The sequence below is a fragment of the Ambystoma mexicanum genome, chromosome 1p (genome assembly GCF_040938575.1).
Source record: "Ambystoma mexicanum isolate Mex_15411 chromosome 1p, UKY_AmexF1_1, whole genome shotgun sequence".
NCBI lineage: Eukaryota > Metazoa > Chordata > Amphibia > Caudata > Ambystomatidae > Ambystoma > Ambystoma mexicanum.
The window spans coordinates 954,522,946-954,544,946 of record NC_090921.1 but is presented as its reverse complement, the minus strand read 5'-3'; the positions used below and the strand labels follow the sequence as shown (position 1 = coordinate 954,544,946).

Here is a 22,001-nt window from a genome sequence, read left to right as displayed (position 1 = left end):
CCACCATTCCCCCATGTGCTAGGTGTGATCAATACACAGAGACAATTCTGCTGCAGGATGATCCTCACTGCACTGGCGTGGCCTATGCAGATCTGGTATCCAGACCTTCTCCGTCTGTTAGTTGCTCCAGCCATCAAACTACCTCCCCTTCCTGACCTCCTCTCCCAGGGAATGAGGACCAATCCTACACCACGACCCAGAGTTTCTGAACCTAGCGTCCTAGCTCCTGCAGCCCTACAATTCGGACACTACTTAATAGCTCTGGAATGCAAGAACATTCTAGCAACAGCCAGAGCTCGATCAACGCTTTCCTGCTATAAGCACAAGTGGAAACGCTTTACAGTGTGTTGCCGTTCACAAAGGATTTCTCCACTGCGAGTCACAGTCCTGTAGCTTCTGCCTCATCTGCTCCTGCTTGCTAAGTTCAGGCTAGCCCATGCATCTATCAAAGTGCATCTGGCCACCATATCCCGGTATACTCTGGCTCCTGGCAAGCTCTTCCCTGTGGTCTCAGACGTGTGAAAGAATTCCTCAAGGGCCTCTTCGGGACATTACCTCTGGTGAAGGCTCCAGCCCCAACATGGGAGCTCACTGTGGTTTTGTCAAAGCAAATGGCTCCACCTTTTGAGCCAATGCATCAAGCATCTTTGAAGTTTCTGTCTTGGAAGACGGCCTTCCTAGTAGCTATGACCTCAGCCAGGCATGTTGTGGAAATTCAAGCTCTCTCATGTAAACCTTTGTATCTGTCATTCCATCCTCCCAAGATGGTTGTGCAGACTTATCTGCCCTTTTTCCCTGTGATTCTGTCAGACGTTTGTTTGAAGGAACCTTTAATCTTGCTGGTTTTTCTTGGTAACCCATCTTCAACGGCAGAGAGGGCGTTGCAGTAACTGGATGTTTCACGTGCCTTGTAGTGTTATGTGGCACGCACCAGACCACTTCGAAAGACGTCTCAGTTTTTTGTTGCTTTCTGACCTATGGGACTTGGGACGGCCCTCTCTAAGGCTTCCATCTCCAGTGGCTCTCTGGCTGTATCGCGCATTGCCATTGCCTGGCAAACAGACCCCTATCAGGCTGACCTAGAGCCCACTCCAGCAGAGCCATCGTCGCAACTACAGAGTTTCCCTCTGGTGTTCCCCTGATCGGCATCTGCAGGGCTGCTGCATGGAGGTCTACACAGACCTTCACATGGTTCTACTGTGTCAACAAGAATTCCAAGGAGGAGTCCTGAGTTGGCCAAGCAATGCTTCGCAACCTGTTTGCATGAAGTGAGTCTGTTCCAGGGATACGTGTAGTGCTAATGTTGAGCCTTGCCACTGCTCGTGGCTGTATATTTGTACTGCTGTGTAATCGTATTCATGATCATGTGGCTCCATGTAAGACCCCATGCTGGAGAAGGAACAAGTTACTTAACAGTAACTCTGGTTCTCCAGCATGGGTCTTACATGGATTCTCTACTTCTCCTATCTGGCTCTTTTGGGTTCTTACTGCCGCTTTACCTGCATGAGCCAAAGCCCTCGCAGGACAAGACCGCAGTGTTGCGCGACGCCAGTGTGCAGGAGACGCTTCTCAACTAAACATAGCACGTTTGCTACGTCCACGCTACCGAGCCTATAAAATCTGAGGTTCAGACCCTCTGCGGCAAAGCCCTTGCAGGACAAGACTGCAGTGTTGAGCGACGCAGGTGTTTGGCGGCGAAGGGGTCTGCAGTGCAAACAGTGAATGCGGACGACTCACCCTCCTGTCTGCAGCTGCCAGATAAGAAGATGCAGGGAATTAGCTTGCTCTATGCTTCTTAGCCCCACTGACTGGCCTTCTCCCCTGACTGCGTCCCCCTGTGACCTGCCCCTCTGCCATTGCCCCTTGGCCCGGTGCACCCCTTCCCTGCTGATTACTACCTGCGTGGTTCCTTTGCACCCCTCCTGAGCTCACCCTCCTCGCCCCTTCCTTCCTAGTCTTCGTCTCTGCGTCCTCTGCCTGCGTAGTTCCCTCGCAATCCCTGATCACTTGTGCTCTGCGGCCCCTCCCATCATTGGCTCAGCTCGTGCCTGCGCGTCCTTTGCCCACGTGGCTCCCTCGCAGTCTTTGACTCTGTGTGCTCCCCGCCCCTCCTTCCCTGCCTCCCTCGTGCCTGCACGGCCCTCGCAATCCCTGACCTGTGTGCACCTGTGCGGCCTCTGCCTGCATCCTCCCTCGCAATCCTTGATTACGTGGTGCCTCACAATCCTCTGATCGCGTGTGCTCCGACCCCTTTCCATCCTTGCCTATGCTTGCGCCTGTGCACCCTCTGCCTGCATGGTCCCTCGCAATCCTTGATCGCGTGTGTCCCGCACCCCTTCCATCCTTAGCTACGCTCGCGCCTGCGCGTCCTCAGCCCGCGTGTGGTTTCTCGCAATCCATGATCGTGTCTGCCCCGCGCCCCTTCCATTCTTGGCTACGCTTGCGCTTGTGTGTCCTCAGCCCGCGTGGTCCCTCGCATTCCTCTGATCGCATGTGCCCTGCGCCCTTCCATCCTTGGCTGCGCTTGCGCCTGTGCTTCCTCATCCCGCGTGGTCCCTCGCAATGTATGATCGCGTGTGCTCCGTGCCCCTTCATCCGTGGATACGCTCGTGCCTTCGCGGCCATCGGCCGCACGGTTCCCTCGCTATCCTTGATCGCGTGTGCTTTGCGCCCCTTCCATTCTTGGTTCGTTAGCACCTGCGCGTCCCCTGTTCCCCTGCAGGCCCCTGCCCTCCCTGACCCACGCTGTGTGCTCTTGTTTTTCTTTTAGGCCCTCTTTTTGCTTGACTACACTGTTCCTGTATCTGCTATCTTTGACTGCTGTTATTTGTACTGCCTACCTCCATTTGTTTTTTCACTCTTCTCCGTAGGTTCCCTTTGATCATTGTTCATTTACTTAGCCCTTGCTCTGTCTGTTTGTTCCCTGTTGTGTCCTTTTTTTCTTTCAGGTTCCCTCTTTCTTACTCCGTTAACTGGTTTTGTTTTCACATCTATTTGACTGCTCTTCTTATTTGTCTCTTTGAGCCCATTGTGTATTTTACCAAATTGTTCCTGTCTCGTTTGCTTGCACCCCTCCTTTTGTGCCCACCCCTAGTATCTCCCCCCTTACTGTGCACCCCTACCCCTTGCCCCGCCGCCTCTTTCTCCCCTCTCACTTCCCTCTGCATCCTCTATGGTGCTCTCTCTCTCCTATCTTCTCTAACGGCTTCTCTATTGACTATCCTGTCCTCACTAAGTGTGGTAGGAAGAAGTTCAAAAAGGACATCCTGGTCTCCAACCCAGGCCTCCCTATCGCTGATACCTGTACCAGCACTTCCACCAGACAGACCCTGACTGACATCCTCTTTGTCGTTCCTTCGCCAGACCTATGGACACCACATATGGTCTTTGTGCTCTCTCCTTTTCCTCCTCTCCCATTAATGGTGGCACCCGGTGGGAGGCCCACTTGGCCCCCTTCCACTCATCTTTGATCATCATTAATGTTTATCTAAATGGCACAGTCTTGGTCCAAGGCACTCAGGCCAACCTCCTCCTCTTTGATAGATGCTTCCCGCGCCTCATCAACTTCCTTTTCTCTCCTGCTCTCCCTTCTTCGGCTTCCCTACCTCCTTTCTCTGCCACCTCTCTGACGCCTTCCTCCTCCTTCTTGGCTACCTTTCCAATTCTTCCTCCTCTGTCCACCCTCGGGTTCCTTCTACACTTCCGCAGGGAGTACCTCTGACCTGTACCCCTCCCCGGAAGTCTTTCAAGGGTGGCAACCTTCTCCACATTTCCACTCTAAACTCTCAATCAGCTGTCAGCTCTTCTGACATCTGCCGTCTCCTGGAAGAACTCAACCTTGATGGTCTCGGTCTCACAAGACATGGCTTACGGCCAGGTCTGTCACAGGTTTTGAAACTCCTCCCTGATGACTACAAGATCCTCTCCGCGCCCAGATCCATCCGTCCCGGTGTGGGTGTTGCCTTGAGCTTCCTGGAGTGGATCCCTGCCTCCATCATTCCTGTGCAGGTCTACTCCTCCTTTGAATGCTTGGTGTTACAAGTTTGTATGCAGTACCCTCTGGGAACACTACAAACAACTCTGACTACAGGTATAGGAAACCCAACCTTTGGTATAAGCTTGTACTAGACGGTTCTGGTAGTGTGTTGAGCAGCCAGGCTTATCTTATGCGGGGTCAATGTGAGCTGTAGTGAAGTTACACAGAGATTTACAGTTACAAGTATTCAAATAAACTCTTACACTCAAGGTTTCTTGAAAAAAACAATTATTAATTTATGTATCAGTCAGTTAGAATAAGCCTTCTTCAGAAGGGAGCAATGTAATAGTAACACTCATGAAATACACACTTTTAATATCTCTAAATCAGTAGGTACCCTTTTGGGATGGCCCACAGACACTACCTACACCCTCAGGTGACTGCAATTGCTAGGGTGCTGGGGACATTAATTTATCACTGTTGCATTTAGGATCCTATAGTAATAAGTCAAAGGAAAATATTATTTAGAACAAACAAGAGACCACACATATTCTTAAGCATGCAAATACTTTTGGATCCCCTCAAGAAGAGTCATACAGTACAATAGGTTATGCCAAAGTCAATGGGCAAAAAGTCTTATATAGGATGAAGCACTTCTGGTAGGTTCATGGAAAAGTCTTTGCACAATGTTTTAGAAGTCTTTGAAGAAAAGAAGAATCAAATGTAGGGCCACAAGCTGATTAGATTTGTGAGTAGTACAAGATGCAAGCAACTCTACAGCAAGAGGTGAGTTCTCTTAGATTTTGTACAGTACCTTTAAAATGAAGAAAAAGATGCAACAGATGACTCCTGTTCCTGTGCAGCTCTGCAGATCTCACTGTTAGTGGACCTCAGTCGTGGGGACAAGAGGGAGGACGTCGGGGGGGCTCCTACACTGCACTGGGACGGTCAAAGCTCGCAACCGGCAAACTTCACTTTCAGTGGCTGTTCAGTGTTCAGCTCCTCGCGTCTACCGCACAAATAGCAACACTGCGGCTCCTGGCTGTCAAGATGGACTTTCCTTGCTTCTTGGGTCCTGCACTCTGTTGAGGGGGCTCAGGCTCGGTCAGTCCTGTTTCCTGGGAGTCCGGAGGATCTTCCTGGAGCTCTTGGCCAGTTTAAAAGCAATGCACACAATCTGGTGTTCCTCTCCCTGGCTATATGGTTTCCAGTAGCAACTCTGTGGAAATTCAACCAGCTCCGAGATGGATGTCCAGGTGGCTTACTTTGAAGTTGATTGGTCCCACAAACTCAAAGGGTGAAGTCGTCCTTGCAGGGGCTTCTCCAAACGAATTTGGAGTTTCAGCACAGCAGCAGGGCTTCACCGGGCAAACCAACAGTCCAGGAGTTGCAGCAGGCGTCCTCTTCAAGTTCTTCTTAGGTTCCTTCATCCAGTGGTCGACTCTGCCTTCCAAGGCGAAGGACTCGCCTTTTGTTCAGTTCTCTCCCATTCATTCCAGCCTAGCTGTCAGTCAGCCAGAAGGGTGGCTGTCCTTGCCGGACCGTCAGCCGGCCAATCACCACAGAGTGCATTTGGGTCTCCTAGGAGACTTAGCACAGGGAGTTTTGAGGCACCTCCCTCACTTCTGCCTACCCCAGACACCCTGGAGCCAGAGGCGGGCTTCACTTGTGAATCCCACCAAAGGAAAAGCAAACAATGGGACCAAACCTGGTTTGGCGCGCAAAGTCAACCTCAAGAAGGACCTTTCCACAAAGAAATGGCGAAAAAAGAAGACGGGGGCCATTTTGACAAAAATTGCACCATTGGGTGCTTTACTGCAGCTGCGAACGCAGCCCGTGGTAAATGCACGCCACAGTAGTTGAAACGAAACCACTGCCACCAGCCATTCAGTGAGCAAAGGGCAACATAAGAAATGTTACATGAGAAGCTAGACAAAGGGGATACTAGGTAACCCCTCCAGAACCCTATTGTAAGATGGCGTGTGCTGGGTCTAGAAAGCTTACAAGTGTAAGTAAAGTCAATTTCACTTTACTGCTCTGGGAAACAGCAGTTTATCCCAGAGAAGGTATTCAAACATTTGGGAAATCTGAAAGACTTCCCTGTGCAACTGCACTGAAGGTGCTGTGTGACACAATGTAAGAGATGATGCCTATGGAGTTTGTCAGGCTGCATAACCAAAAGAAACACACAGCTCAGAAATCACATTAAAATACATGAGTGGGAAAAAGGGTCTCACTCTCTCCAGGTTGAAAAAAATCAAGTCCTCAAAATCCAGCAAAGTTGCTGGGGGTCTCTGGGGTGGAGGGAATTAGCACATTTCTGAGAATTCCCCCTAACAGGTGTTAGAGCCCAAGGCCTAAATCCAGTAGTGGTGGCTTGACACGGCGTGACACAATTTAGTCTTTCTGACAATATACCCCTTAAGAGTACAAATGGACAGATTGAGGTGAGTATTGCCGAAAATGTTTGTACACCCTGGTTACTCAGACAGCTGGCTGCAAGAAAAAGTAACCAAGTATTAACATTAGGTTTCAAACACTGTTCTCTCAAAACAAGATGAAGAACTGATACTCGCAAGCAAGAAAATCAGAATGGGACTGAAGTTCCAAGCTAGAATAGTGAGTATCCTGGAACAAGAAAGGCAACAATTACCAGGAGGACAGTAAAACAAGATAAAAGAAAGAACCAAACTGTATGTGCTTACCAATTGAGTGGACAGGATAGTAACAGCAGATAGATTGGGGAATGAAGCGGTAGTCCTGGAAACACCATGTCCTGTTTCCTACTGCTGCCAGCACGAGGACGCCTAAGGAGTTATTTGATCCTTGCGCCGATGCTCAAATGTCCTTTGATCCTTGCGCCGATGTGCGACAGTCTTTGGTCAGTGGAAGAACGAAGAAGTAGCACTGATGAAAGATGAAGCAATCCAAATGACTTGGGTCTCGGCAAACGGGGAAGACGTGAAGAAGACCAGGCAGTCCATGAAAGTTCTGAGGTATGCAATAATTGAGTAAGACGTGAGGAATGAGGTGAATGCAGTCCGTGGACGTTCCGGGTCTAGCAATGAGCAGGTAAGACTTGTGGGATGAGGCTAATGCAGTCCGTGGCCGTTCCAGGTCTAGCAATAAGCAGGTAAGACTTGTGGGATGAGGCGAATGCAGTCCTTGGCCGTTCCGGGTCTAGCAATGAGCAGGTAAGACTTGTGGGATGAGGCGAATGCAGTGCAGGGCCGTTCCGGGTCTAGCAAGGTGCAGGTAAAACGAAGGCAATGACCAGAACAAGGCAAGAAAGTCACAAAGAAGACCAAGGATTCAAGGAGCCAGAAGACAAGGTAACAAGATGCGTAGCTTAGGAAGTTTTGCAAATTCAGAAGCACCGCTGTGCGCGAGGGCGGGGCTTAAATACCGGTCAGCTGACCGCACGCATAACGCGGCTTCGTGAAAGCAAGGGGTGCCAGCGTCTCCAAGGCAACCCATAGCATTTCCTGAAAGGAAGCGAGTAAAAAGACGAACCATGATTCCGAGGAGTAAAAGACTGTCCCGCTTTGGAGTGAGAACTGTACACTCTACTGTGGATTCTGGAATGTTTGTTCTTATGAGGAACCACTTTATGATCAGACGAAGGGACAACCAATGGAACCCTGACATCAGGTAACCTCCTTCCTGTCTCAGTGGGCGGACCTCTCCTCCTCCCTTCTGGCCTTGACCACTCAACTCCTCCTCCTCCTCAGAGACCTCAGCATCCACCTAGATGCTTCCTGTCCATCCTCTGGACTCATTCGTAACCTCTGCGACTCTTTCTCTATTTTACCCTCTGGTCCGACTCACTCTGCAGAGCATACTCTGGATGTTCTGATCTCCTCAGACCACCCCCTTTCTAACCCTCTCACCACTCCTCTCTCCTGGAGTGACCACTTTCTCCTCTTTTCTCATCTCTATCTCTCTAACCCCCCCGGCTGAGTCAGCCCCTACACTGCCACCCACCTTCTCGGTCATCCAACCCATGAAGCGTGTGTCAGTTGAGGCTTTCGCTGCCCCTTTCTCTCTCCCTCCTGCACCTCTGGCTGACTCACATCCTGACACAGCCCTCTCCAACCTCCACTCTTATATCTCTGACACTCTTGATGTACTTGGCCCTGTCATGAGGATGCGCCTGAAGCCCAAAGCCAAGTGCAACCCTTGGTACGGCTCAGACCTAGTCACCCTTAAACGCAAGTGCAGGTTGGCTGAGAGGAAATGGCTGGCATATTGTGCATCCTCTGACAAACTGGCCTGCCGCCTGCTCCAAAGGCAGTACCGACTCTGTCCACACCATGAAGAGAGCTTACATTCAAGCCGGCGACTCTGCGGCATCTAACAACTCGGCCAAACACCTTAAAATCTGCAAGGAGCTGGCCAATCCTGCTGCAGTCTCTACGTCTGCTGTCCCCTCCCAGGCCCTCTGCACGGACATGGCTTCACATTTCATATACAAAACCTAGGACATCCTGTCCACCCTCCTTCCTCCTCTACTTTCTCCTCTACCTTTGGCCTTCCTGCGGCCACCTCTCCTCCTCCCTTCTCTTCCTTTCCTTTGTTCACCCCTGATGAGGTTTCTAGACAAGTCTCATCCAAAACCACCACATTGACACCCTCGTGCCAGCGTTGGCGAACTTCTGAAACCACTTTTTCACCACTGGAACCTTCCCTTCCCCCCTGAAGTACTATCTTGTGCACCTTCTTCTCAAGAAACCCTGAGCCGACCCCTCCTGTCCGACTCACTATCGCCCGATCTCCATTACTCCTTTCCCAGGCAAACTCTTGGAAAAGCTGGCCATCGCCCAGCTTAATCTTCACACTGAATCTGTTGGTTGTCTCCATGAGCATCAGTCTGGCTTCAGAGTGGCCAGAAACACGGAATATGCTCTCCTGAACATCTGTGAAGACCTGCTGTCTAACCTTGAATCGTACCACACCTCTGTCCTCATCCTACTCGATCTCTCTTCTGCTTTTGATGAGGTCAACCATGCCATCCTGCTCAACCAGCTCTGTGATAACCTGGGTATCACTGGGCAGGTCCTGGCCTGGCTGACCTCTTTCCTCTCTGACCAACCCTCCCAGGTCCAGCTTGGGTCGTCCTTCTCCTCTATCTCACTCTCTACCTGTGTAATCTTTCTCCTTGGCTGTTCAACCAATACCTGGCACCTCTTGCCCACCACATAGCTGCACTCTGCTCCAACTTTCAGTGCTATGCAGATGACACTCGGCTCGTTTTCAGGCTACCCTGAGCCGCCTCTTCACCCTCTCTCATCCCAGATTGTCTGTCTGCAATCCAGGAGTGGTGTGCCTTAATGCCAGTAAGACGGAGATCCTCCTCATCGGCTCACCTGCATCTTCCTTTCCTGTCACTCTCTGGCCGCCCACTCTGGGCTCCCAACTATGAGGATAAGAACCTCAGGGTCATCGTCGACTCCACACTCTCTCACCTCACATCTCTGACTTCCCTTAAGAAGTCACACTACCAGCTGCACCTCCTCAGAGGTATTCTTCCTTTCCCCTCCTTCCTCCAGAAGCTCACTGTCTCACAGCTCTGGTTTTCTCTAGGCTGGACTACTGCAACAGCCGCTTTCTAAATCTACCTGCCTCTGCTCTCTGTCCTCTACTACTCATCCAGAACAGGACTGCAAGATTTGTCCTTGGCCTCAAGCCCAGCAATCGTATCTCTCCAGCCCTGAAATCTCCCCATTGGCTTTCAGTGGTGGCAAGGATCAAGTTCAAGACCCTCTGCATTGTCCACAGGGCCTTCTGGGGCCTGGGACCACAATACCTCCAAATCTCTCTTCGGAAATATCTTCCTACTAGAGCTCTTCGCTCCTCCACCTCCAACTCCTTGAGGGTCAGTCGTTTCTCCAAGCAATGAGTTGGGAGCAGATCTTTCTTCGGCTGGCGCCTCCCTCTGGAACAGCCTCCCTGCCTCTCTGAAACTTGAGCAGAACCATATCTGGTTTCGGAAGCACCTCAAGACCTTCCTCTTTGCTTCTGTCTTCTCTCTTACTCTCCCCTGCTGATCTCCTGGCTACCCCCTGCACTGCCTCCTGGCATCCCCTGCACTTCTGGTCTGTATCTGTAACCCTACAGTCCCCTTCCTTCACTTATTAGACACCTGTTGTCTGCACTTTTAACACTTGCACTTGCCACCTGTTGGCTGCACTACTTGTTGTATTGATTCCATGACATGCACTTACTCCCCCCCCCCCTCTCCTGGCACTTCTCCGCTCCCCTGCACTTGCGTGATATTAATGTCACTAGGCCTAATAAGATTGTTGTTTTTGTCCTCTCTCTCTTCCCCCTCCCTTGCCTCGTTGCGCCTTAGAGAGAGAGAGAGAGAGAGAGAAGAAAAAAAAAATAAAAAAAATAAAAAACACACACGAACCAGATAACCAGAACATGGACCAGATCGAGTGGATGGAACGGATGAGAGAATCGAGAGGATGGAACGGGTGGAGTAGACGGAATGGATGGAGTGATTTGAACGGACCAAGCGAATGTCGTGGATGGTGCGGATGTGACGGATCTAACAGATGCTACGGTTGGCACAGACGTTGCAGACAATACGGATTCTATTCATATTGCGGATGATATGGATGCTACAGGTGGTGCGGATGCTGCAGCAGATGGTTCATATCTGTATCTCCTATATATTATATGTACCTGTACCCCCATGTTATATGTATCGCATGTTTACCCCTATCCTTCCTATCGCTTTATATACGTATGCCGCTACGTACGCCCCCTGTCCTGCTCTCGTGCCTGGTTGCAGGCGCTTTACTGACAACCATCATATCACACTACTACGCTTACTCTCTCCTATACACCATCATTCAACTAGAACACAGCTATACCATTTTAAATCCGGCCTAGCTGTTCTCATACTAACATGACCCCACAAACACCCCATCATCCTAATAAAACACAGCTAGCTGAGCCCATTCCAGCTAGCTTAAGCGTCTCCTCAGGCCTAACGCAGCCAGAACTCTGGGTGTCCACCCTCCAGACTGAACACATCCAACTGATTTCCTCAGCACTACACCTACCGCTAAGAAGTAGCTATCATGCAACAACCACACCAGCTGCACACATATCCAGTGCGCCCACGCACCATATCACACTCACTCTCTCTACTAACTTGAACTGCGGTTCCTGAGGGCGTTCAACCTTACCAGCGCTTTGAGGTCATACCAATGATATATAAGGCGCTATATAAATGCCAAGTAACATAACATCATATCGTATATCATGATCAAATCTGAAGATGGCCGCAAGGGGTGGAGCTTAGGAGAAAGAATGTCATTGGCTTGGGCAGTATGATCTAAAGGTGGACAGCAATAGGCTATAGAAGCGACAAGCAGTTTTTAGCTTTAAAGCAAAACTGCTTTACTATTACCAAGGATTCGCAGCCTGATGGTGAATATTCATGAGCATTTAAATCCATGTTGGAGAACAGGAGTTACAGGTAAGTAACTTGTTCCTTATTGTTTACAATGCCGTTCAATTGACCAGTGTCCACTAGATTGTATCATTCCCTAGTAAACTTAGTTACATTTTTTTAATGCTTTTATTTTGCAGTTCGGAAAGCTCAACTAATGCAAAGAAGCTTAAGATGGAGCATGATCATGACAGAAAACACAAAGGTATGTGAACTTTATTATGCATTCATTTTTGGATGATTCTGTTCCGATGGATTCCTTATTCAATGTTGTGTTTCATACATGCATATAGAAAAAAACAGACCCTCAAATAATCTTTTATTAGTTCAAAAAATGGTATCATGTTCCTGCCTTTCATACATTTTGAACCTATAACATATATTACTGCAACACATATCACTTTTATACATTTACTTTTTATTTGCAAATTTAATAGAGCACAGTTGCATATATTCTTCATAAACCTGCATTGTTTTCTACAAAAAGCTATTTTCCCTTAATGAATACGTCTGCTCTCTCTAAACTTAGTTTAGAAAAGAAGGTTCACTGGTGACATTCAAGGATCCTTGAATCATTGAAGGATCCCTGTCCCTTTTCTTCCATACTCATGGGATGTCGTCTCCAACTGGGATGTAGCTAGTGCTTTTGTGTACAACAAAACATTTAATAACAAAATGTTTGTGGGGCTATCCAGCGACACACCTCCTGCGTTGCTTGCCAGTTCTGTTCTCCACAATGGAAAGGCTTTTTTTGCTTGGTTTCACTTTGTTTTTCCTTTTTCCAACTGCTGTCGCTCTTCACTCCTCATAAAGCAGGTTTTTTATTTGAATGTATAGATTTTACTTTATTTTACAACAGTTCACATATAACACCATATCAAACAAGAAGCAAAACGGAAGTACAATACAGGGTTTCCTATATGTATATCTTGGACACATCGCTATGATTGCCCTGTCCCATACATACTTTTTTTGGAGTGCTTGAACCTCATGCAGCACACTTTCTACCAGACCTTCTTAAGCCTCCCCCTTCATCGTCCTACCAGGATTCTATTGGGACATAGGAGGCCAAATAAGGTCATCCACACAAAGAGTCTGCAGGGAACCTCCGCCCTTTTGATCCACTCTTGGACCCCTTGAAAGGCAGCACACTAGCACTTTCGGAGCAAGAGATTGCTCGGTGACAGAGGGGAAGTCTCACTCCCATTCTGCCACTGGGTTCTTACTCAGTTTCAATAGTGATGACAGTATCTGGTGTTGAATTTTAAAAAATAAATGTGAACGATTTAATTTAAAAAAAAAAAAAAACTGTTTGGAAACCAAAGGTTTGGGGAAATTCAAGCAACCATTAAGTGCAATTATGAGTTAGAGGTCAAGGAAGCTGCAATTGGAAACCGAGGGATGCCAAATCATTTTAATATAGGTTTTAAAAAGGGCAAAGAACGGCAGATTATTCCACAGACAAAAGGGCCAGATATAGGGATATCCTTTTTATAATGTTATAATAAAATGCATGACTACAGAGCAAGGCACATGAAGTAGAGAGTAGGAGGGAGAATAGGACACACGGGGCTTCAGGAGGGCAGCAGAAGGAAAATCGCTTTAAGCACAACATAAACAAATGAAACCTACCAAGGAAACTGTTTTCACACTTAAAGGCATAGCAACGCAAACTATGCACACATTTAGTATTTTCTTACTTTAGTAGTCAAGATTTAAGTGTCAAACCTTGCTGTGTCAAACTTTGTTTTCTATATAAAAACAAATTATCGCAGTGACACTACCCCCACCTTCATCCCGAGAATAGATTGTAACCCTGTTACATCGATGCACCTTTATTCATTTCCACAGGCTAGGTGATCTCTCAGATATTCTGAGCCTTGATCGATTTAGGAGTTTGATTCCGGTCTAGCAGACGCAAACATTTTTGGCCCTGTGAAACACCCTCCTGTATTTTTCAGGTCCCCCCACTAGTCAGTTGAGGATGGGTTTTAATGATGGCCACTAAAATAAGGGAGGAATCAAATTCAGCAGCAGTTATCAATAAGAGGTTTGAAGAGAGACAAATTAACGTGTCAATCATTGCTTTGGCCCTTCCTCTGTGTCGACGGTATAGATATGAACGGTGTACCTCGCTCATAACATCTACCCCCTCACCACCATTCTATCGCGATGCAAGAGATGTTATTCCCTAAGGCAACCTTGTAGATCCTGCCCAGATGACGTCACGGAAGCAATAAATCTGCAGGCGATTGGAAGCCCTGGATGAGCTGTAATCATGAAAAAGTCAAAAGGCCGTCGCAGCGAAAGCCAACACACGTAGATTAATTAGATACAAAGCACATATGCATCCAAGCATGAAGATACACGAACACTGGGTCAAATTGCACTTAAACACGAAAAATATACTTGCAACCACTAGGGTAGAAAACATATACTCTTTCCTATGCTGAAACGCAAGTCGCACGAGAATATGTATAAACGCTTGATTAACGAAACTGAAATGAGTGGCCATGTGAACCAATGTTGGGCAAGATTGTATGCAGTACCCTTTGGGTGCACTACAACAACCCTGACCTCCTGGCAATAGAAACCCAACCTTTGGTAGAAGTCCACACTACACAGGTTGGTAGTGTGTGGAGCAGCCAGGCCTATCTCAAGAGGGGTCAATGTGAGCTGTAGGGGAGTTACACAGAGATTCACAGTGACAAGTATTCAAATAAACTCTTACACACAAGGTTTCTTGAGTAAACCATTATTAATTTATTTACCAGTCAGTTATAATAAGCCTTCATCAGAAGGGAGCAATATAAAACACCACACAAATACACTTCAAAAATGCACACTCTTATTTATCTAAATCAGCAACCCATTTTGGATGTCACACAGGCACCACCTACACCCTCAGGTGACTTCAATAGCTAGGGTGATGTTGACATTAATATATCACTATTGCATTTAGAATATTCTTGGGAGTGGTGTTAAAGAGAAGAGAGTTCAGAATAAAACAAGTATGCATACAGTTATTCTTAAGTAGGTAAGTACTTACAATACAAACCCCCAATGCAAAGTCAGTTAACCCTTTCCTGGAAGGAAGGAAGAACACATAAGCAGAAGAGAGAAGACTCATTCAGGGAGCCTAGGCCAGCCAATGTTAAGTTAGCAAAAGTCAAGGTGAACTGAAGCACTTCTTGCAGGTAAGTAGAAAGTCTTTTCCAATGTTTAAAAAGTATTGGTAGAATAGAAGAAAATCAAAGTAGGGTCACAAGCTGATTAGGCTTGTGAAGTAAAGAAGCTGTAAGCAACTCTACACATGCAACCAAGCAAGTCACCAAAGAGGACAAGTGGCTGCATAACAAGAGATAAGTTCTCTTAGGCTTTACAGTACCCTTAGGTTGAAGAATAAGTGTAGCAGATGACTTCGGTTCCTGTGCAGCCCTGCATATCTCGCTGTTCCTGGGCCTCCGTCGTGGGGACAAGAGGGAGTATGTTTGGAGACGGGCACCGCTCTCAACCGGCAAACTTCAAACATTCGGTGTTTCAGATCCTCGCGTCTACCGCAAATAGCAACACTGCGGTTCCTGGCTGTCGAGGTGTACTTTCCTTGCTTCTGGGGTCCCGCACTCTGTTGAGGGGGCTTAGGCTCGGTCAGTCCTGCTTCCTGGGAGTCCGAAGGATCTTCCTGGATTTCTTTACCAGCTTAAAAGCAACGCACACAAACTGGTGTTCCTCTCCCTAGCTATCAGTTTCCAGCAGCGATTGCAGTGGATACTCGACCAGATTTGAGAGGATGTCCAGGTGGCTTACTTTGGAGTTGATTGGTCCCACCAACTCAAAGGGAGAAGTCGTCCTTGCAGGAGCTTCTCTGTCGATACGAATTTGGAGTTTCAGCACAGCAGCAGGGCTTCACCGGGCAAACCAACGGTCCAGGAGTTGCAGCAGGCATCCTCTTCAAGTTCTTCTTCGGATTCCTTCTTTCAGTGGTCGACCCTGCCTTCCAAGCCAAAAATCCTCGCCTTTTATGCAGCTTTCTCCCATTCATTCCAGCCTAGCTGTCAGTCACCCAGCAGGGTGGCTGTCTGTGCCGGCCAGCCAGCCAGCCAGCCAATCACCTAAGAATGCATTCCTGTCTCCTAGGAGACGAAGCACAGGGAGTTTTGGGCACCTCCCTTGCTTCCTGCCCCCGCCAGACACCCTGGAGCCAGAGGCGGGCTTCACTTGTGAATCCGGCCAAAGGCAAAATTAACAAAGGGACCAAACCTGGTTTGGCGCACAGAGTAAATCTCAAGAAGGACCTTCCCACAAAGAAATGGTGAAAAAAGAAGACCGGGCATTTTGTAACTTTAGTGGTACATGCAGCACCTTGGGGCCATTCTCCTTACCTTCAATTGTTGCTCATTGCTGGTAACAATTGCTGGTAACAGTCACACCCGCCAAGGCTGAGAAAGCTTTCCCTAAACAATCGGTGCCCACCTTCCATGTTCACCTTAACAGTGTTGCAGCCGCCATTCATAACTTACCTTACATGTTCCCCATGTATCTTTTAGTGGGTGGTCCTAGGCAGAGTTACATGATATCGAAGGACCAATTAGAGTACTAACCCCATATAGGATCCATACTCTACCATGCTACTCACCCAATCATATCCCCCCTAGGTTTTCTCAATGTATAATTTGTTTGTGACATCATAAAACTGGAGCTCACCTGATGTCCATGGCTATCCCTGTTTTATTTGAGTTATTGTTAATAAACAGTATTTTTGCCACATTATTGGTCTCTTCTGGTTTTTTGGGCGTGGGAGCTCCCTGCCTGTCTGCTGTAACCTGAGAGAGGGGGCGTTTTCCCCAAACTCGACAGGTTGTTGCGGAATACCTGCATGCCCTGTCCTCTGTAACTGCAGCCATCAGTGGGGGCTGCTGCCTGTATTGTAGGAGATGAGACTTCAGGCACCCCCACGTCTCCTAGTGAGAAAGAGAAGTTCCTTTACATTAGAAAATTGGCCTACAAGTGTATCAGAATCTGACTTTATATCTCAGCCCATTAGACCTTTACTAAATATCAAGTATATATAAAGGGTTGGACAGCAAATACTTTGGCTTTTGTCACACAATGACTGCTATTGGCTGATAGTAAAGAGAGCGATGGGCTAAATGTGTTCTTAGCTCTGATAAAGATCTGTGCATCCCACTCTTACCAGGGGCTGGATTCAGTGGGACTACATGTAGTAGGAGAACACAGTAATGTTGCAATTGGAATAAATCACTCATTAGGGAATATACATGCTGTAGGAATTAGGTGACCAGGAGAAACCTGTCATCATACTGAGTCACGCTGGAGGTTAGGATGAGGCAGTAGACATGAAGTACAAAAGGAAACTTTGTTTATTTAGTTACAGATTAAACGGGAAGTGTGCTCAAGAATTTTATTGTCCCGATCGTTCAGGCATGTATTTTTAAGCATACTCTAATCGATCTTAAAAAATGTTCCTATGCATCCTCACTTTTACACATGCGAAAACAACGGGTTGGGCGAGGCCATTTTGTGCCAATCTTATCCGTTGAGCCATTGCATTAACTTCAAGTGTTGTCGCGGCAAGAATACAGATCGCCCGCCCCCGAAGCTGACCTCACTAGACGCGTACAACCCTTTTCACAACACCAATGCACGTCTCGTGTCAATGTTCTCTGTGCGCGGACGCCTCCTTCCTCAATAAGTATAAACAGACCCCTTCCCATCAGACAACATCGGAGTTGCTTTTTCTATTGTTTCAATGTATTTTTTTTGGATCGCCTGTGACTCGTTTCTGCTCTGTTCAGCTGTGACTCGTTTCTGCTCTGTTCAGCTGTTACTCGTTTCTGCTCTGTTCAGCTATCTTCGTAGTCGAAGCCCCTGCGAACAGATACTTGCACTAGCATAGGTTTTTTTTTAATACAGTTTTATTGATTTTGCAACAAACACATAACTTACACTCCCGACATTTACCATTACATGTGTATCACAGTATGCATTACATATTTCTCTCTGTAATGTCTTCCCCTCTGCCCCCATAAACTCGAGCACTCCCCCCTATACCTCTGGCTTCTGTCCCTCGCGATCAGTTCTCATCCTGGTTCTCGGGCAGGTCCTCGTCACTGGGGTCACTTTGGGTGCACCCGTGTAGCGAGGCTATCATTTGTCTCCATTCTATCAATGGTCCCACTTCTTCTCCTTCCCCCTTGCTGGCTGCCTCATACCATGCCATTATCTCTGCATCTACCCATTGAAGGAGGTCCTCCCACCACCTTGCCACTCTAGGTCTGTGAGCGGCTTTCCAGCTCATGGCGATTCTCCTCTTGCCCAGAATGTATGCCAGGTCTTTAAATTTACGTACATGTTTTAAGCTACGTGGCCTGTTGAATCCCCCTGGCATGCATGCCCATATGGATTCCCTGTCTAGTTTGATCCCCTTTTCGGACAGCTTGAGTTTAATTTCCCTCCAAAACTTCCCAACCTCCGGGCATGCCCAAAACATGTGGATCATCCCGGCTCTCTCCTCCCCACACTTGCGTTTCCAAATTTCGCTACCATTCGGGCAGTCATATATGCTCTGTGCGTGACATACAGTTGGATTTGTTGCAATCTGGCATTCCTTGTACACCTTCTTGTGGTATCTTTGGGCCCTCTCCCATTGCCCGTCTTGCATGGCTTCTCCTGCCTCTTCCTCCCAGTCTCGCCTTAGTTCGAGCAACTTTTTCCCCACTCTCGACATAACTAATTTGTATATCCTGGATATCTCATGCCCCCCTTCCGAGATGTCATACATTGTTTCGATAGCCATATCCGGTTGCTCCACTAGCGCTATTTCGGACCATGTTTCTTTCACTCTTTTGACTATTCTATTATATGTAATATGCTGTCCTATCTGTACCCCAGGTCCGTCCAGTAGTGTCTGGAAATCCATGGCTTCTCCCTCCTGCCAGACGTCCTCCAGGGTGGCTAGGCCCACTGGCTCCCAGTATTTCTGGATCGTTTTCCTTAATTGGACATCTGCTCTGCATAGCGCCACCAGTGGCGCCTGCGGGGAGCACGGGGTCGGGCCTCCCATGAGCCGGCACGCCTTGTGCCAGACCTCCCAGCACAGTGACAACAATCTCGATCTCCCCCGCATCTCTGGTTTAGGTAGCCATATTAGTTCTCGTAAGAAGTATGGGGTACTCTCTTCCTTCAGCAGCCTGGACTCTGCCGTCTCGTCCTCCGCCAGCTACCTGGCTACGTATTGTAATTGCGCCGCCAGGTGGTATATCTCGAAATTTGGTAAGTTTATCCCCCCTCTGTCATATGCATTTTTTAGTTTCCGCAGGGCCATTCTGTTTCTTGTGTTATGCCACAGAAATCCCCTGCACAGGCTATGCAGCCTAGTGAAGAAGCACTTGGGCACCATGTATCTCGCTATACTGTTGTCTGAGGTAGATAGCTAGTGGCTCGAGTGCAAGTATATACAGCATCGGTGACCATGGACAGCCCTGCCTTGTGCCTCTGCTTAGTTGCCAACTCTCCGATATCATCGTCCCGGTTCTTACTCTGGCTGTGGGGGAACTGTATAGCATTTTCACCCATCGCAAGTATCCAGGTCCCATCCCGAATCCTTTTAAAGCCGCCATCAGCCATTGCCATCGGACTGAGTCAAATGCCTTGACTGCATCCAGTGAGACTACTGCTATTTCGTCTGAGACCCCCTTTGTCTGCTCTATGACGTGGTGGAGCCTCCTATGGTTATCGAATATACTCATACCCGGGACATATCCTGTTTGGTCTGGGTGTATTAGTTTATGTATCATCGGCTTAAGTCTGTACGCGAGTACTGCCGTAAGGATCTTGCTGTCTTGGTTCAGCATGGACAATGGTCTGTGCGACCCACAGTCCCCGCTGGACTTACCTGCCTTAAGGAGGGGAATGATCACCACCTCTCTCGGGGATTCCGGCAGCCTCCCTTTCTCATATGCCTCGTTCAGCATGGCCCGCATTGGAGGAAGGATCTCCTGTCTGTATGTTTTATAAAACTCGCAGGGGAGCCCTGTCCGCATCGGGGGCCTTACACGTGGGTAGGTGCCTCACCACTGCCTTTAGTTCCTCCAGCGTAACTGGGGCTTCCAAGTTCTCTCTGTCTTTTGCATTTAATTGGGGCAATCCTATGTCTTCCAGGACCTCTTGTGTTTCTCTCTCCAAGTCCTCTCCCACATCTGCATAGAGGTGTTTGTAAAATTCAAAGAATCTCTCATTCACCGTTTCTTGGGTATTCCATACCTGTCCCACCTCTCCCACTATCCCTCTAATTGCAGGCCTTTGTTCCTCATTTTTATATAGCAATGCTAGCAGCCTCCCTGGTTTGTCCCCACCTGCATGTTGCCGTTCGATATACTTCTTGTAATTCAGGTTGCTGAGCCTGTCCCATAGCTCTCCGCCCGCCAATTGCAGCTGGCTCGCCCCTTCCGCCTGTTCCTGCGAGGTCCCCTCTTTCTCCATTATTATTTCCAATCTCTTTTCAATATCCTGCAACTCCCGCTCTATGTCCCTCTGAAGCCCTCTAGATTTGGAAATGGCTGCCGCCCTGAATACCACCTTGAAGGCCTCCCACAGAGTCCCTTCCGATTCCACGCTCCCCGTGTTATGTTCAAAGTAACTTGTTATCTCTTCGCGTAGGTCCTCTCGGAATGTGGCGTCTCTCAGGGCCTCGGCTCTAATTCTCCATGTGGGGATTCCGGCTTTTGGGGGCTGATGCTGCCATTCCAGCACCAGAGGGGAATGGTCCGATAATATCCTTGCTTTGTACTCTGAGCCCACCACCTCCCTAGCTACTCCGGGGGTGGAGAACATATAATCTAACCTTGTGTATAGATCATGTGGGGCCGCGTAGTGGGAATAGTGTCTTGCTGTCGGGTGCTGCTGCCTCCATATGTCTTCAAGCCCCGAAATCCATCAGGAGGGCCCGCAGTGCTCTCGCTGCGGGTGTGGGTCTATCAAGTTTCGTGTCCGATCGATCTAATTTAGGGTCTAGCGTACAGTTAAAAAAAAAACACCCATATAATCGTCTCACTCACGAGGGGACTGAGCGTCCTGTATAACGTTTTATAGTAAGTCACAGTACCTTCATTGGGGGCGTATGTATTTATGATGCTTATTTCCCTATTTTCCAAGAGCCCCCGGTGCGCCACCATCCTCCCATCTGGCTCCACCACAGTCTGAAGTATCTGCAGAGGCACCTGAGGTGCGACCCATATGATCACTCCCCTGGCATATGCTGAGTAGGTGGCTCCGACGGTAGTGCCCTTCCACTTTTACTTGATAACCTCCTGTTTCTCCTTCGTGAGGTGGGTCTCTTGCAACAGGGCTATATCAATACTTTGCCTCCTCAAGTACATCATCCCTTTGTTTCTCTTTAGGTAGGTGTTAAGCCCCCTGACGTCCCAGGTTATCAATCTAAGGTCACCCATCTCCCTTTCGGTCTCTTCTACTTCCCCTCCCTCTAGTATTTCCAGCCCGAGAATGCTCACCTTGGATTGCACACAGAGGTGCGTAGCTATATGCTCGTTCCTTAACCCTTATCACTTCAAAAACACCCCAACTCCCTCCCCTCCCTCCACCCACCCACCCATCCCAACCCCAACTGTTGCCCCGCTCCATCCCTGGATCTCAGGCGAACCTGCATTTGGTCCTGTCCAGCTACTCCAGTACCAGGCACCCAGCAGGGGGTTACCGCTCTACTGGTAACCAAACTAACCTATCTAAGGGGGTGTGAGGTTGGGTGCTCTTCTTCTCCATTTTATGCCTCACCGTCTGCTGCCTTCCCATTATCTAGTACACTATAATCAAGTCCCATTGTTACATCTTTATACAGCACCTCACTCGCCGGAGGTCTGACGCCGCTTCCCCGGTGTCAAAAAACAGCGATCTGTTCTTGTGAAATACCTTCAGTCTTGCTGGGTATATCAACATGTACCTATGGCCCGATTCCCGTAGCCTCCTCTTCACTGCGCCAAAATTGAGCCTCCTTCGTTGTACCTGGAGGATGTAGTCAGAGTATGCTGTTATTGAGGCGGATGCCCTCTGGATTGTGCCTTCGTTCCTGTATCCTTTCTCTGTCGCAGTAGTTTAATATTTTGGAAATGATGGGTCTCAGGGGGGCTCCTGGGGGAAGTCTCCTTGCCAGGGCTCTGTGCGCCCTCTCCACGGCGAACCCCTGGGTCAGTGTGCCCCCATCTATCTTTTGCAGTAACATGGATTCCACGTACTCTGTGGGGTTCGCCCCCTCTTCTCCTTCGGGAAGCCCCACAATGCGTATATTGTTCCTTCGCGCTCTTCCCTCCGCTTCTTCAGCTCTGCTCTCCAGGTTGTCCACTTGCTGTCGCAACACGTGGCGTGTGAGGTGCAAGCCGCTGTGTTGGCCTCTACTCCCTTTTCCAGTTCTCCTGTGCGGTCCGCTATCGCCCTTATATCTTGTCGGAGGAGGTTCAGATCTATTTGCACTGCGTCTATTTTTGTTTCCAGCGTCATTTTCAATGTGGTCATGGCGGCCTCCAATTT

General features: G+C 48.5%; 1 protein-coding gene across 2 annotated transcripts in view; it reads left to right on the top strand.

The window, feature by feature from the left end:
* The window catches only part of PSME3IP1 (proteasome activator subunit 3 interacting protein 1), a 232,585-nt gene that overhangs the window by 163,370 nt on the left and 47,214 nt on the right, over positions 1-22,001 (top strand). For both annotated transcript variants that reach the window (XM_069653393.1, XM_069653383.1), the window contains exon 6: positions 11,582-11,646. In XM_069653393.1, the coding sequence (XP_069509494.1) occupies positions 11,582-11,646 (65 nt within the window). The remainder of the gene's footprint in view (positions 1-11,581; positions 11,647-22,001) is intronic.